Below are 17,553 nucleotides of genomic sequence, written 5' to 3' on the forward strand. Positions count from 1 at the left end.
TATTATACTTACTTCTCCGGAGTCCCACATCCGCGCAGCTGCCTACGCTCTAAAATGAAAAAACGGCCGTGGCCATTTACTATTGTTTGTGCATGCGCAGTACAGGGAAAATGGCCGCAGCAGCCATTTTCCTGGTGAATTGCGCATGCGCTATAGACTCTGGGCAGACTCTAGTGCCCAGAGTCAATGAGTGCGGCGCTGGCCACGCACCTCTCAGTGCGCTGCCGGCCGGAGAGGAGGGGGCCCGTGACAGAGACTATACACAAGCCCCCTCCTCTCTACAAACTCCCCTGCCTTTGATCCTAGCATTATATCTATATTAGGGGGCAATACATATTGTACCCAATTTTTAGATCTGTGGTAGCACCCCCACCTATAAATGTATTATTTAATTGGGGATTCTATTAATACTTTACTGTACCAGATTGATTATCTTCTGCAACAGATGGTTATTCCTCTATCTCAACAGCGTTTGGGGGAGGTAATGAGGGGTGGCAAATATATTGCAGGTGTGTCTGACTGTTTAAACGTTGTTACATGGGCGTGCATAAATTAGCCCTTGCGATCTTCTACGCAGCATGAGAGCACTCTGTGTGTCAAAACTGCCGAGTCTACAGCTGCTCAGACCTGTCGCAAGGGCAAGATGGCTGCTCGATGTGCTTCGATGTGACAGATATATACGCAGGTATGCAATGTCGTACGCATATGAGAAGGCAGCAGTGAGCATCTTTATGCTCGGTTAAGCTTTGTAACTATTACCACATTTTTGCAGCTGTGTTGCATAGTAAATCATAGCTACGATTGCATTAGCATCCAGCCCTGAATCAGGCCCTGAGTGTGCTATATAAAAAAACGATGAGCAAGGTAAAGAACTATGATAATGGATGAATTACACAAAATATGAGCAGTTTATAAATCTTGCTAGGAAATCCAAACAAAAGCAATAACACTACCAACTGTACATTTTGTAGTTACCTGGATCACACATCTAATGAACTCAGTAGACAAAGAAAAGGAAAACCATTTATATTTTTATTTTAAAATATACAGATAATTAAGAGCATCTATATCAAAAAAAAAATAAAAAAAACACAGAATGTTTGCTACTGAAATTAGCACTTAGCGATTTTATACAAGACTACTAGAATACACAAACCTTGAGCTGCGTATGCTATATGGTGGCAATTTTCCTATTAGAGTGTAGTATCTAAAAAAGATGAATTTGGGGAAGGTAATAAAAGTTCAATATGGATCCAAGTCCTATCTAATTTCCAACTGTTGGTTAGATACATTCTGGTACAGTGCATCCAAATGGTGGAGTTTTGAGCAAATTTACCACTGCTTGACGTATCTGACATCTGCAGCTTAAATGGAGTAGTAAGAAATGTAATACGATCCTGTTAGTCACAGTGTGACTGCAATCATCCAACCTCCAATTACAGTAGATTTACTTTATAGCCAACGGTCAGATATAGGATAAGGTTTACAACATGTAATCCACTCCCAGAAGACAAGACTTACCCTTTACATGCATTGTTTTCCTGGAAAAAGATATTGCACTGGAAAAGTAGGGAGATGCATTGCTTTTTGCATCATTGAAAAATGTGGCTGTTCCAGCAAAATGTGAGAGCTCAGTATTTATCATTGCAATCTGTTATTTTTACAGATTGGAAATGTACACAGATAAAAGTAGTTTCCTTCCGTCATAGCTGTAAAGAAGTGCATTAGATTCCCACAGTTACATGTAAATGACAATAAAACATCAAAATATATTACAACGGGTTCAATTGTGTTTCACTGTTTAGTTTTGCATAAAAATATGTACTAGTTCATGTAAAACGAAAGGAAAATTATAGTTAAAATACAAGATGCTACTTCGTGAAACAGCACGTTGCAACAACCACATACACGTACATTAAAAGACCAAATAACTTTGGCAGAACAGGATATAAGAAATTCCATACCCCAAATTAAACGGATATCAATGGAATATGCACTCCCAAATTAAATTAGAAGCCTTTTGAAATTTTAACACCGTAGTAAAGCAATTGTCCTTTGCGCTGCGCTTTTCCCTTACATTGTAAAGATTCCCTTAATAATTCATTCGATAGAGATCTGTCATTTTCCTATTAATGGCAGATCCAATCAAAGCATTCATAGATATGAATGGCTGCAATGTCTATTATACAGTGCCCATTTTATGGAGGAAAAAAAGCTGATATTCATGATGCTCATACATGAACTAGGGATAGTAACATTCACAAATATGTAATCATTACCAATGCTTGACATGATACACGGGTTTTATATTAGATGATTTATGGAACTGTATGGAGAGCTATCTGTGCACAAGTAGCACAAACTTTCAGAGTGGTCATCCAGTGTCATTTCATGGAATTTATTACACTATACAATGGAAAATTTCTTGTGTACCATAGATCTACCAACATAACAGGAATAAAATATAAAAGCAGACAACTGTAAATATCTTGCCAGAAATTGAAACATTTGTGCATGTTATCAAACCTGATACAGGAGTAACCTAACACACACTGTAGATCAACTCCTTTGAGGGTTATTTATTACATGCCTACATTATGATATGTAAATTATTGTATTTTTCCCTACAGTTTAAACGCTTTCTTAACATGAAGCCTTTATTTAACCATATATTTCAGTACCAATTTGTTTATTTTACAAACCTATTTGAAATATTATTGGCCATTTTCTAATACTACTTTGTATATTTTATTTAGTACTGTATGTCTCAAAAAGGTACTCGGATGCATAATTGACTTGGCTAAACCATAAAAAGAAATGAACACATGCTTTGTCACAAACTATATATTTAACTACAAGCAATAGTTTCCAGCTGCTGTTCAGCTTCAGCAGCCATAGCTGCTGCCTGTAATTGCTCTGTCTCGCTCTGTATGGCACTGGTTGTGACCTGCTTGCGTTGTTCACTGTGCATATTGTTTTCATGACGTTTTAGATCAGATGCCTTGGCAAATGCTTTAGGGCACGAAGCACAAATGAAAGGTTTTTCTCCTCTGTGCCTCCTTTCATGATCTTTAAGGTGAGATTTGTGTTTGAATGCTTTATCACAGTGGTGGCAAGCAAAAGGTCTCTCGTTACTGTGGACTCGCTCATGCTTTTTAAGGTCTGGTGCTCGAATAAAGGACTTGGCACACACCTCACAACTATAGGGCTTGTATCCAGTGTGGATTTTTAAATGCTCTTTCAGGTGTGCCTGTGTGGTGAATGCTTTGGCACACATTTCACACACAAATGGTCTGTCAGCTGTGTGCAGTTTTTCATGCTTCCGTAGACGGGCTTCATCTATAAAGGCCTTTCCACACACTTGACAAGCAAACTGGTCTCTGTGACCATAAAGTAAATACTCAAATTTCATATCAGCTGTAGGAGTGGTCCATGCTGGTGCTTGCTCATCTTTTACTTCATTAACGCTGTCACTAAAAGCCAAAGCTTGTGAGGTTTGTGATGCCAAGTCTTTAGGTTCAGTTGTTTCTATGGCCTCAACCTCTTGACCATAACAATTAACCTTTCGGACTTCTTCGCTTCCCAGCTCTTTGAGGATTGCTTCCTGAACACGTAAGGTCGAAGTAGGCGACTTCTCCTCTTCATGACTCTGAGGAGTCCCTTCAACAGTGTCATCTGAAGGGCTATCATCATGCTCTCCAATCTCCTCTATTTCATCATCTTGATTCTCATTGGCCTCGCCAACTGGACGACTTATTTTCAAGCTGGTCTCATAAGAGTATTTATTTTTTGGAGTGGAAGGATTCTCATCGGTAGTAGAAACATCACGCTTCTGAGAGCATAGCTTATCTAAAAACCTTATGCCAAGTATTTGGCCTGATGACATCATCAGATTTACATCCTCCTTCTTGACTGCAATTTTTGCAGTATACATATAGTTGAGAACTTCTTCAAATATGTCAGACCGCAGGAAATCAATTTCTATGACTGAAGAACTATCAACTTCCAGTTTCTTGAAAAGTTTCTTAAAGTATGTACTGCAGGCAGCAAGCACGCACCTGTGGGCTCTAAACTTTACATCTTCTACCACAATGGCGATATCACAAAATTCACCTTCCAGTCGCTGCTCATTTAGGGTTTTTAAAAATACAGTCTTATGATCATCATCATTATATTTTAGTGTTTCAGACATGCTTATGAAAAAATCCTGGGGAGAAAACAAAACAAAAAAAAAAGTAACTAAAAAGTTTAAAGAAAAAACAAATAAATAAACATTGCTACTCATATAGCTGAATTATATTTTAGATGTATTTATTGCTTGTGTGCATAAACCAAAATATTAGATTATCTATTATATCACAAAACAGATAAATGCATAAACACATTTTCAGCTTTTTTTAAGCCCAATGAAAATAAAATATACCATTAAACTGTTATGCAAGTATGTGAAACATGTTAGAGCAGTGTTTCCCAAAACTGGTCCCTGTGCACCGCCAGCACCTTATGGTATAAGGATTTCTGTCTGTAGAAACAAGTAGGATAATGTGACTTTGCTCAATGTACTACGTCACCTGTGCATGAATAAAGAAATCCTGAAAACATGAGCTGTTGGGGGCATGCGCACCAGATTTGGGAGACAGTAGACTAACAGATTAAAATGACCCATGATGTGTGTCTAATTATCCCAGGGTTAGTTGCATTTATAACAGACTGAAAAGAAATACAACCCCTCTACCGCTTATTCGGATAAATCAAAGAATACTTTCTCAAAGGCTTCCTCCTGTAATCATTTGTGTAATAATATTTAGGTATTTCAAAAGCGTACTGCAATAATATCCAAGAATGTTTAAAAATGTACTTTCTAAAATTTTCATTTAGCATTTAAGAAAAAAATAATAAAATGAAAACATACCATTAAAAAAAGAGTAGATGTCCTTAATGGATACTTTCAGTTCAATGTATAATACAAAATCACCTAAATGAAAGATAAGAAATATGTAAATGGTTGTTTTACATAAGCACAAACAAATATCTAGTGACAAGTACACATCTCTCAGCATAATGAACTGAGAGGTCAGATTCAGCCAGTTACACGAATACAGATATTTCACACATTCACTATATATCTTAAAGTGCTTTAATAATATATAACAGGTAACCAATCTCGAAACGCAATGTTTAAGAAAGTATGCCCTTAAAATTGTATTAGTTTAATTGTGCCCATATAGAGGAATGCATACGTTAGACTTGGGGGGAAATTCAGGGCTAACTACCCGCGCCGGCCAATTCAATTAGCGGAGTTTGCCCCACCCATTAAACCGCAGAGGTGCACTTTTCCTCGCACCTATCCGCAAGAAAATGTACCCTCTGGGGGCGTGAGGACTCCGCACTTAACGCGAATCAAAGTGTTAGCACGCGTTTACCGAGCAGGGAAAATGCTACCTTATTAAATAGCATTTCCCTGCGCAGTGCGATCCATTATCTGCAGGGGATATCTCACAGCTAATTGAATTCCCCATTAGTTTTATATTATCACTGTAACAGCTATGAACCAATTTAGTATGCTGTGGTCCGTCCAGTCAACTCATCCTGAGGTGTTTCCCACAAAGCACACACCCTAGCCATTGTATTACACCTATTAATAATACTAATAGGAGGCGTTTGCAGTGAGATCAGGATATCTTTTGGACAAGCATTAAACACAGTTGCATTTTAAAGTTAAGTTTAAGTTCAGCAAGAAGACTTAGCAGTAACTTTAATGCTTCTGCACATGGGTGCTTTTCTCTCCAGCATTTTTAGACTTTAAGGGGACGATTCAAGTGTTTTGGGTGCCCGCAGCTCCTGTCTAAAGTGACGGAAGCAATTCAATTGGTTGCGTAAGCAGTCTCCTGCTGTTCTTGATGGCCACATTCTCACGCCAAAATGCACGCGATGGCTTCTCCAATGCAATAAAGGAGCTCCCAGCACTCACATTCAGCAATACTTTAGGTGGATTTGTGCTCGCACAACATGAAGGTGCAAGCAGAAAGCCACAATAAGTGCAACCTCTGGGCTGAGCGCCCAAAACAATTGAAAACCTCCTGGTCACTCTAGACAGATCCCAAACAAATTGAATCGCCCCCATTAATGGATCGAAAATAAAATATGCAATGAAACATCTGTGCGACAGGCTGCTAGCACTGTGGAAAATGTCTGCATCTTTTCTCACACTTGGACATTGCAAAAATAAAAAAATCTGAGCAGTGGTGGTATTTAAAAATACTATGACTTTGCTTTAAAGGAAGCTTAGTTAAAGCACTGCCACTTAGTACTGCAGGCATTAGACAACCAAAACGGAAATAAAAAACTTTAGGTTAGTGTCTCTTATGCTGGCCACACACATAGCAATATTTTACCCGGTCTGGCCGATTCCGACACATTGGAACAACAGATTGTGTAAAATATGGCCAAATCCTGAGTACATCGTGAGTCCCCACTCACGATCAAGATGCGTGTCCCCGCTGATCGTAAGTCGCATCGTCAGATCTGCCATGCAGTAAGGCAGATCTGACAATCTAGGACACGATGCACTGTGAAAGTCTGGATGCAGGAGAGATCGTATGAAGATTGGACACCAAATTGTGTGCAGATCGTGTGCAGAGCTGCCGGGGAGAGTTTCAAGGGAAATCGTACACATTGTGTGATCGTGTGCAGATCACTATGTGTGTGGCCAGCTTAAGAGTCACAAATACACAACTTTAAGGGGATGATGGCTGAGTAGGTGCCAGCGTTATGACTACTCTGTTGCAAGGGGGACTTGCGCGTGGTGTCATATTAACTGGATTGAGCCCTAAAATGGAACTGCACTGTATGGCACTATATTTACCATACTATAGACCTGCTAGCCTTAATTGTGTGCTACAGCAGACATGAAAGCTTCTTTACATGGAGCCACAATGCTTCTTTATTGGTGATATGCACCTACTTGTCTGCCAAACGTATGCCCAGGTACATGCCACTTCCCTGTTGGCAGAACTGTTCCTTTCAAATAAATCCAAGATCCATGTCAAAAAGTGCATTGGAAAGAGTGAAAAGTTACTTGATATGTACAACATAACAACACTGCAGGACCATGTCACACTGCAGGACCATGTCAGCCATTTACATTTCCCACTTTTCTCCTACTGCTCGGTTTGGCTTCATGTAGGTCTTACATCATGAAGGCGGAAAAGGGGGAGAGGGGGGAGTGGGGGGGGAGAGCGGGGGACCCCATCACAGGAGGTCAGCAGCGCAGCCCATCGTGCACCCTCCATCCCCCCTCCCACCCGGCATCTCACTTACTGTTTGGAAGGCTCCGGGTAGGAGAGAGGGAGGCTATGAGGCAGCAGCAGGCTGCAATGCTCGCCTCCAGTGCAGGGTGGGCCGGGGTCGAGATGGAGGGGGCGGCCGGGATTCCTCCTTCCGGCGGGGCGGCTCCGAGCAGTGAGCAGCACAATGGCGCGGCCAGTGACGCGACCAATATGTCGCGCCGCGCTGACGTTTCACACAGAAACGTCAGCGCAGCGCGACTTTCGGCTGCGTCACACAAACAGTGCCGGACAGACAGGCGGGAGTCAGAGGGGATTAAGCCGGGCGGAATTCACTGGATTGAGCTAATTAACTATTGTAGCGTGGGAAGGACATTTAGTGGCCTAGTTACTAAGCAGTGATAGGAGACAGAGTGAAAAGTGATAAGGTGTCAGCCAATCAGCTCCCAACTGTCATTTTTCAAACACAGCCTCTGAGATAACAGTTGGGAGCTGATTGGCTGGCACCTTATCACTTTTCACTCTGTCTCCTAACACTGCTTAGTAAATAGACCCCTGAGGGAGAGCACCCCATACCCTGGGGTCTGTTTATTTACATAAACATAATATTATATACACTGACACAAATTCAACTAGAATTAGTCATTAGAAAAGCAGTTTGAATATTATATTTATTATTGTGGTGTCAGTGCGGGCAATTCTTTGTACCTTCACTACTATGACAGCCGGATCCTATTGTCAGCTTTGTGGGATGGTGTATTATACATTAGGTCTGACTGATGTAGGGATCCACGTATATTCCAAATATGTATGTGATGACACATATAGCGGATTGTTCATCTCAGGGGATTATCTACTAGCTGTGAGCTAAGTATATTGTGTTCTAATGATTTAAGACTCATTTTAAATGAGTAATTTAACATTTCATTCTAGCTAGCAAGATCAACTTGTATTTCTACCATTATTGTCAATATAGCAGCTGTAAACCGTAGAGAGACAGCCATGTCCCTACTTATACTAACGATGGAGTGTCATAGCGACTCTTCAGACGACTGGGAAAGTTAATCCCACAAATAGCATTAAACAAAAAACTACTCTATTCACACAACTCTGCTTAGCTGAGAGGAAAAAAGGAGACATTTATAGATTTACCATACTATCCCTTTAAACCGGAACACTCCTAATTTACACAGGTTCTGTGGCTGGTTGACTTCAAGCCTGCATTTTACCTGGTTTCAATCAGCCACAGAACCTGTGTAATTCATGAGTGTCCCGTTTTAAAGGGATAGTATGGTAAGCCTTTGTGTTTACATTTGTTGACAATAACAATGTGGATAGCTGCATTTCAGCAGTCTAGTAATGTGATGTAAAGCACTGAGTTTCGGCATTAGAACTTTAAACATGATGGTATAGTATCAGGTTCTAAAGCTGACGCTGTTACAATGCTATACATCAAATTACTATGAGTATTGACAATGTGTCTCCCTCATATTTGGCCTTATGAAGAGCATAAGTCCATCCAGTATAAGGAAGGGGCAGGGCTACCTCATGCTTCTGGAAACATTAACCTCTTTTTGCAGACTCTCATCTTGACACCTCAGAATGACTGAAATTTGCTGTCGATGGTGCAAAATGATCGTACAGTTCACTTTTATTTTATATACAAATCCCAGACCAGGGGCTATATTACTAAGGTGCGGGTTTTTAGAATTCGAGATGTTGCCCATAGCAAACAATCAGATTCTAGCTTATCTTTAGAAACTACAAGATAAATGATAAGTATGATCTGATTGGTTAAGTTAAGCTGCCGTTTCAGTCTTTTAATTGATTGATTGACGCAGCAACCAGCCCCATGATATGTACCTGAATCGCCCACAAAGAGCTCCCAAATTACTATCAACAGTAGGGGGTATATTTACTAAAGTGCGGGCTTTTAGAAGTGGAGCTGTGGCCATAGCAACCAACCAGATTCTACTTATCATTTATGTAGCGCCTTCTAGAAGATAATAGCTAGAATCTGGTTACGATGGTCAACAACTCAATTTCTAAAATCCTGCACTTTAGTAAATATACCCCCAGGTCTTATCCAGCTAATCTGATGTGGTAAGCTTCTTAAAAGAGACAATGGGCCTGATACAGAGATGTAGATTCATCCGATGATGAACGTACATCTCCCATGTTTCCGGGTCTGCATCTGTGCATGACCTGTTCTGCGTATGTGCAGAATGGATACTGCGATTAGGCTTGCAGACTCCCCCCCCAAGCTGCAGCATGATTGACATGCTTCGACGTTTGGCAAGCGTAGCAGGGGCGTGTCTGGTTCGCCGTACCCAGAAATGGGGGTGTGTCACCCCCATTTTCCGGGAGGGACGAACCCATGGTCTGTGTCGGTGGTTTCAGATTCCTGACCTTTTAAGTGGGTGCACCCATTCAGGCTGTGGGAAGTTTTAGCTCCCACCGCCTGGCCAATGGAGCTAGTTGCGATGGAGATGCAGCAAGTAGGTGTCTGACACCTTTCCTCTGCATTGCATCTGAGATGGACGGATTTGCAAAGCTGCTTGTGTGCAGCTCTGCAAATCCGTCCATCTCTGAATCAGCCCCAAAGGGCCTGATTCTGATTTGGGAATAAGATAGAGCAAGTTATACCTCTTTTCCACCAAAAACCCAGGTCCGACCTGGCTTTTTGGACATCGTTCCAACCCAGGTCAGACCCCATTTACACTGCACCTTCGATCTGGGTTACTCCCAGGTCAACTCTGTTCACACTGAACTCAGGTCTGCCCTGCTAAACCTGTGAGGTCATAAAAAGTGGGAGGTGAATGCTCCACAACCACCAATCAGCTCATTTTAGGCATGACCCAGGTCAGATAACCCGGGTTGCACAGTTTACACAGCACCATTACCCGGGTCCAACCCTGGTAGCTACCTGGGTTGGATTGCTGGGTCACTTGACACGGGTTATTTTTCAGGGACCCTTTTACACTGAGCTGCGACCCGGGTAGACCCAGCAAATGAACAGGTTTTTGCTCTGGTGTAAAAGGGGTATAACTGTGCATCTTGGTAAAACCATGTTGCACTGCAGGTGGGGAAGTTTTAATATGTGCAGAGAAATTTAGAGGTATATTACTAAAGTGATAGTTTTTAAAAATGGAGATGTTGCCCATAGCAACCAATGAGATTCTACTTAACATTTAACTTGCACCTTCTAGAAGATAATAGCTAGAATCTGATTGGTTGTTACTTCCAAAAACTCTCACTTTAGTAAATATACCCCAAATTTGTGAGAGGTGTGTCCAAACTGACATCTAAATTGCAGTGTAAAAACTAGAGCGTGCACAAGGGACATTTTTAATAATAATAATAATTTTATTTATATAGCGCTTTTCTCCTAAAGGACTCCAAGTGCTTTACATTTACAGTACAAAATACAAAACAAGCTTATACAAGGGACATTAGTGAAATGCTTGGGTGAATAGGTGAGTCTTGAGTCTATTTTTGAAGGATTCTAGAGTGGAGGCCTCTCGAACTGTGCGGGGAAGTGAGTTCCATAAGGTTGGAGCCCCAAAACTGAAAGCTCGATCCCCAGACGAATTCCGTGAGATTCTAGGTACTGTTAATAGTCCTTCGTCAACGGATCGCAGTAATCGAGTGGGACAGTAGGGAATCAGAAGCTGCTTCAGGTACCCTGGGCTATGGTCATGAAGGGCTTTGTAAGTTATTAATCCAATCTTGAAAACAATTCGCCATCTGACAGGCAGCCAGTGAAGGGAGTAGAGAATGGGTGTTATGTGGCTGGAACAGGGCTGGTTGGTTAATAGCCTGGCAGCTGCGTTTTGTACCATCTGCAAGCGGTGTGATTCTTTTGCTGGGAGACCGAGGTAGAGGGCGTTGCAGTAGTCTAGGCGTGATGATATAAATGCATGTATGACTTTAGGCAGATCTTCTGAGGGAATTAAGTACTTGATTCTGGCTATGTTCCTCAGATGAAAGAATGAGGATTTGATTGTGGCTGATACCTGATGTTTAAGTGTCACTATCCAGGACAACACCAAGATTCGGCACATGTTTAGTGTTTTGTAATTCTGAACCCCCAAGCGTAAGTCCTGTTGGTTGGCTATGCTGTAGCCCTGTCCTGTGACCTATCATAAGAACCTCTGTTTTATCAGGGTTCAGTCGCAGCCAACTGGCACTCATCCACTCCTGAAGCTCAGCTAGGCAGCCATTTAGGGTTGTTATTGGGTCATTTGTACCTGGAGCAAAGGACTATTTTTTACAGTTGTGTATCATCTGCATATAGTGTTCCCTCTAGCTCCGGCGGGTGGGAGGGCGCCGGAGCTAGAGAGGGCATGCCCGCGCGCGCGCGACTGAGAAGGGGGCGTGTCTATAAGACGCGTCCCCTTTTTTCGTTAACTCTTGGGGGCGTGCCCGGCACTTACGGACACGCCGGGCAGCCCCCAAGCCCTGCAGACAGGGAGAATAGATGCCGGGCGCATGCACCCGGCGTCTATTCTCCGGCGGTGACCGGGTCACCGCATGTTTCTCCACCCGCGGGACACTGCGTCCCGCGGGTGAGAACGGCTCCCGCAGGCTGTCAGGGCAGGGTGCTTTTTGCCCTCCAGAAGGAGGGCAGGGCGCCGCGCCCCGCTAAAACAGCCTAGCGGGAACGCTATGCATAGCAGTGGTAAACCAGGCCATGACGTCTGATTATTTCAACCAGTGGCAGCATGTATACTGCAAAAAGCATGGGAGATAGTATAGAACCCTGTGGGACACCGCATGGAAGTGACACTGGTGATGAAGAGTTTACTCCAGAAGAAACTCTCTGTGACCTGCCAGTGAGAAATGATTTGAACCATGTAAGGACTGTGCCATCCAGTCCACAGAAATTTTTCAGGCGCTCAATTAGAATCCCATGGTCCACAGTATCAAATGCTGCTGAGAGATCCAGAAGGATTAAGATTGAACAATCACCTCTGTCTCTTGCCATCAGAAGATCATTAAGCACACATACCAGGGCTGTTTTAGTGCTATGTCTTCTCCTGAATCCTGACTGGAATGGATCATAAATATCATGGGTAGACAGGTGGGTTTCCAGTTGCATTGCCACCACTTTCTCAATTATCTTTCCTAGAAAAGGAAGGTTTGATACTGGTCTATAGTTGGTCATGCAGTCGGGGTCTAAATTAGGTTTTTTAAGAAGTGGTCTAACAATTGCTTCCTTTAGTGGTTCTGGAAAAATGGCTGTTTGCAAAGAGCATTGAACTATTTTTGCAATTAAAGGGCCAATAATGTGTATACACCCTATGAGAAGCTTGGTTGAGGCAGGGTCCAGATCACAGGTAGTGGGTCGCAACATTCTGATAATTTTAGCAATGTCTTTTGCATCCATTATGTCAAAGCTGTTCCAGGGAGACAGGTGGCTTACCTTGGCAGGCTTGGTAGTTTGGCACTCCTTTGATGGCACTGTGGGTTTTCCAGCCCGGATGGAGGATACTTTATCTGCAAAGAATTTTGCAAACTCATTGCATCTTGACTGGGAGAGGGTTTCATCATGCTGCAGGCATGCTGGTTTGCAAAGCATCTCCACTGTACGGAAAAGCTGAGCCGGCCTATTGTTTGCTGCCTTGATCTCATTTGAAAGGAACTCTGTTTTCTTACGGGTGATTGTTGATTGATATTCTCTTATATGTTTGATTAGTGTTAACTTATCCTCTACCAGGTTCGTCTTCCTCCATCGTCTTTCAAGTCTATGCCCCCTTTTCTTGAGTTCACTAACACTATTGTCAAACCAAGGGGCTTGACGGTGTGGTATGAGGGGTCGTATACGCACAGGGGCAATTATATCCATTGCAGCTGTCACATCCCTGTTATAGTAATGGACAAGGGAACAAGGATCTTCACAGGCCCCCATTACCGCATAAAGATCCAGGTTTTCTGCAAGAGCCTGGGGAGTCATGCCCCTCCTTGGACGATACCTTGTCAACTCCATGCGTAAAGTTCTATTTTGAGGGGTTGCAACTGAGAAGTGAATTGAGTGGTGGTCTGACCACGTGACTGGGTTTATATTTAGGTCAGAGACATCTAATCCAATCTGGAAGACAAGATCAAGAGTGTGACCACTTATATGAGTAGCCGAAGGGATAACTTGTGTGAGGCCCAGAGCATTCATTGTGCACAGGAGATCTTGGCCAAGGTGTGAGAGCTCATCATCAACCCATGCATTGAAATCCCCAAGGATCAGCCATCTTTGATGCTCCAGAACTAGTCCAGCAACAATATCTGCAAATTCTTGTAGAAATATCTTTCCATCTCCAGGGGGGCGGTAAATGAGAAGTACCCTGAATCCTAATTCTGCAGCAATGCACTCAAATGAGTGAGTCATTTCCATTGGGTGGACCTTAAGTTTAAGTGCTTTTCTAAAGCAGATGGCCACTCCCCCTCCCCTGCGGTTAAGTCTTGGGTTGTGAATGACAGAATAATTTGTTGGAACTGCAGCTTCCAAGATAGGTGCTGCATTTTCATCTAGCCAAGTCTCTGTAATACAGGCAAGATCTGCAGATTCAATAAGGTCAGCAATTGTGGCAGTCTTGTTTCTTATAGATCTGGCATTACAAAGGACAGACCTGATTGGGCATACCGGAGTGCCTGTAGTTTTCTTTATATTGAGTGTGGGAGCTCTGGGGATGTCAGTCACAGAGCCTGAAGGCAAGGAACTTACGTGGTTACAGCCGATAAGAGATTTTCGTCCTCGCTTCCCACTGCCCCTTTGAGTTTTTTTGAAAATGCCAAGGGATTTAAGAATGGAAGCCTGTGCTGGATCAATAGGAACTGCTGCTCGTGGTGGGCGGAGTGAAAGCATAAAGCTGGAGGTGTAAAAATACATTGGGTCATTGATGAGAGAGCATGAATTACATTTGATGATGAGAGAAGATCAAGTCGTTTTTATTTTTCTGTTTTCTCAACTCTGTGTATGATCCAGAAGTTATAATGGGATTCATGAGCAGACTAATATAATTTGGCCATTGCTATGTCCAGTTGCTTCTCTCTTGTACAAAAGGTATATTTTGAATAAGGAGTATCTAATAAGCTAACTTGTCTTTTCAGTTGATGATTTAGTTACACAAAGTATTCCAGGGCAAAGCAGGCTTGTGGAAAGGTGTTAGAAGCCATTCCTATTGTATAGGTGTGAAAATCCCAGTGTGAGACTCCTATTGAAGTAGATATTCTGTGCAAGGGTAAAGATAACATGTCTCCAGGGGGAAAAAAAAAAAATGGGATCCTGTGTTTTAAAATGACCAGACTTCCAGATTTCAGAGACTGGGGATACTGTATTTTAGATTATTAGTGCAAGAAATCAGAGTTATTTGCTGAGCAGAGAACAGAGGTGAATGATATCTTAGGGGGGAGCTGGAGCCAAAGATAATTTGTATTCCACAGTACCTTGCTCTGGGGTGTCCACTGCAGAGGTAATGCCAGTCTGGGTTCTGGTGGAGAGGGCAGAGGTTTCAATCCAATGTGAATCTCAGTGCAGGGATGCAATCCGTTGATTTTGGAAAGATGTCCATGTAGTGCAGTACCAGTTAAAGGTAAGTCCTTGGATATTTCTTGTGCTTCTAATGTCACTTTTGTAGAATTTAAGCTGTTTTATGGAGATGTTCAGGAGCATGTAAAAGGTGAGGCAGCCATCTTGGGCGCCTGTAAAGTAGAATCAAATTTTTGGATCTGTATCTCCTTTGTGTTTTGGATCTGGATTTGGTTTTGCAAAACCGCCCTTGTGTGTTTTGGATTTGGATCTGTATTTTTTTTTTAGAAATCATAAAAGCTGAAATCATATAATTTGGGCCTCTTTTTGTTCCTTCAGTATTAACCTCAATAACATTTATTTCCAGTCGGTTTTGACCACCTCACAGCTCACAATATTTATTTAATCCAGTTTAGGCCAAAAGGTTGCACCAAGGTAGCTGGCTGACTAAGATAAGCGACAGCAATGGGCGTCACAAACATATGGCTGTTCAGTTTCCAACATGGCACATCTAGGAAACAGAGTGGCACTGCAGTGGCAGACAGTATGGCAGTTTAATAAACTATACAATCTCATAGAGAAACCAAGACCTAATCAAGAACTAGATCAGATGCCTGAAGGAGATAGAGTATGTTTACGGAGTAGTTGAAGGCAGGGAGAGGAAGGAAGGATTGATTAGTTTGTAAATTTATTAAAAATGTTTGATTCTGAATAACATTTATGAGGGAGGATCAATGTTGGATAAGGTTCTTCCGTTCCTGAAAGACATCTTTGATCTGGAGAAGGTTCACTATTTGAGCATGGAGAGTTTGTCAGAAGATATTATGCAGTGTCTGCACCATTGCGGAGAGACGCTTAGGGGGTATATGGGAGTAGGCTCACTGAAGCCCACTTGTGTCCAATCCTATGTAAACCAAACACCTAAAACCTGATCACCTGAGTGACATCTGCAAAGCACATGTCGCTAACACACAGTGAGGGCAGCCATTTTGTGCCACATCCTGATTGAATATTGGTTCAGCCCATATACGCTGTATATTTTTTATATGTCTAATAGAAAGGCGGTGGCCATGCTTGTGGAGGTGCTAAATAGTACACACTTTAAACAGAGGTTTACTTTGTGCTCAGGGAGGTTTTTGGGGATAATGGGACCAAGACTTGCTGTTTCCATCAGAGGAAAGCAGCCTGTAGCTCTCTGGCTGAACTGCAACTTCCAGCATCCATGCTGTTTGCCGGGCCTACTGGAGGTTGTTAACAACGGGTGGAGAGCCTCAGGTTACCTCAGTCTGCTTTACGCACGGTATGTACCATGTAAATATGTATGTATGTGACCAATATACACAACTAATTATTGTATTAAACGTATTTGCACTTTATTGCACACATCCTGGTAGGAAGATGCTCTGTGCTGCTGCTCATATTTCTGGTTTCTCGCATGACACCCACCATCAACATCCAGTTATTCCGCTTAAAATCACCTACATACAAAGGAGGCGTTTATTGAGCTGAACTGTTATTAATACCAGCCTATCAATTCACCTGGGGCAACCAATTAGGGTAAGGGGGTGGAGCAATTAAAAAAACTGGGTAAATTTTAATATCTACCATGTTTTATCCACTCAATCAACTCGGTGGTTAAGAATTTTTTTTTTAAATGAAAGGGGCATGCAGGAGATGCTGTCTGTGGCCATAATAATTTATTCATTTTTAGGATTCAACCGTATATAGAAGATTTCGCCGGCTGTGGCAGTGCAACTTCCAACATAGCACATATAGGTAAAAAAGAGTGGCACTGCAGTGGCAGATAGGATGGCAGTTTAATAAACTTGAAAAAATGTTTGTCAAACCAGGAGACAAGGTATTTGTTCTGGTACCCACCACTGAAAGCAAAATGTATGCCCAGTGTTGAGGCCCTTATGAAGTTATAGAGGCAGTGGGACCTGTTAATTTTAAGGTTCGACATGGGGGTAGAAGGAAAGAAGTGCAAATCTACTATGTAAACCTGTTAAAACCCTGGAAACAGAGCGCTGTTCAGCCCTCTTTGGTTGCCAAGAAAACCCCAGAATGTCAGGTACTCATTAAAGTTACCCATAATCCCCGCCAGAAACAGGAGGCGGTGAGTTTAATAGCACAGCACCAAGATGTGCTCTCTGCCATTCCGGTAAAAAACAAAATTATCCAGCATGATATAGTTACTCCTCCCGGAGTGGTAATAAAACAGGTCATGCCGTATACCCGAGGCAAAGCAGGCAGCGGTTAAACAGGAAGTAGAGGAAATGCTGTGCCTAGGGGTCATAGATGCATCAGCAGCACTGGAGTGGAGGGACATCGGACAGATGCGTCTGCAGTACTGGAGCGGAGCGGATGGACACTGGACAGGTGCGTTGGCAGCACTGGAGCAGATGGACACCGGACAGGCGCATTTGCAACATTGAAGCGGATGGACACTGAATAGGAGTGTTGGCAGCACTGGAGCGGATAGACACTGGACAGGTGCATCAACAGTATAGGAGTCGATGGACAGACCACCGCACTGAGCACAGGAGCAGCCACTGAAGTGTATGGATGAGCACAGCCCCTGGATGGACTCAGCACACAGCCCCTGGACAGACTCAGCATAGCCCATACAGCACAGTCAGAGTGAAGCAAATGGTGATCACCGCAGGGAGGGACTTATATGCAATCCAAAACCCGCAAGAATCCAACGCAGGATTTATGAAGTTTTGCCTCTCTTTCAGATCAGGT

General features: G+C 42.6%; 1 protein-coding gene across 3 annotated transcripts; it reads right to left on the reverse strand.

Annotated features, from left to right (window-relative positions):
• Positions 1-1,031: 1,031 nt before the first annotated feature.
• Positions 1,032-7,480, reverse strand: ZBTB14 (zinc finger and BTB domain containing 14). Of its 3 annotated transcripts, none has more exons than XM_088469805.1 (3): positions 7,321-7,480; positions 4,913-4,975; positions 1,032-4,207 (listed from the first exon to the last, which is right to left on the reverse strand). In XM_088469805.1, the coding sequence occupies exons 2-3, from the start codon at positions 4,913-4,915 to the stop codon at positions 2,849-2,851; spliced, it is 1,362 nt and encodes a 453-aa protein (XP_088325931.1). In that variant the 5' UTR covers positions 4,916-4,975; positions 7,321-7,480; the 3' UTR covers positions 1,032-2,848. The 3 variants fall into 3 exon arrangements, with proteins under 3 accessions (XP_088325931.1, XP_088325932.1, XP_088325933.1); XM_088469806.1 differs by lacking the exon at positions 7,321-7,480 and adding an exon at positions 6,965-7,305; XM_088469807.1 differs by lacking the exon at positions 7,321-7,480 and adding an exon at positions 6,961-7,305.
• Between the last annotated feature and the right edge of the window lie 10,073 nt (positions 7,481-17,553).

The sequence above is a fragment of the Taudactylus pleione genome, unplaced genomic scaffold, assembly GCF_031769625.1.
Source record: "Taudactylus pleione unplaced genomic scaffold, aTauple2 ptg000093l, whole genome shotgun sequence".
Taxonomy (NCBI): domain Eukaryota; kingdom Metazoa; phylum Chordata; class Amphibia; order Anura; family Myobatrachidae; genus Taudactylus; species Taudactylus pleione.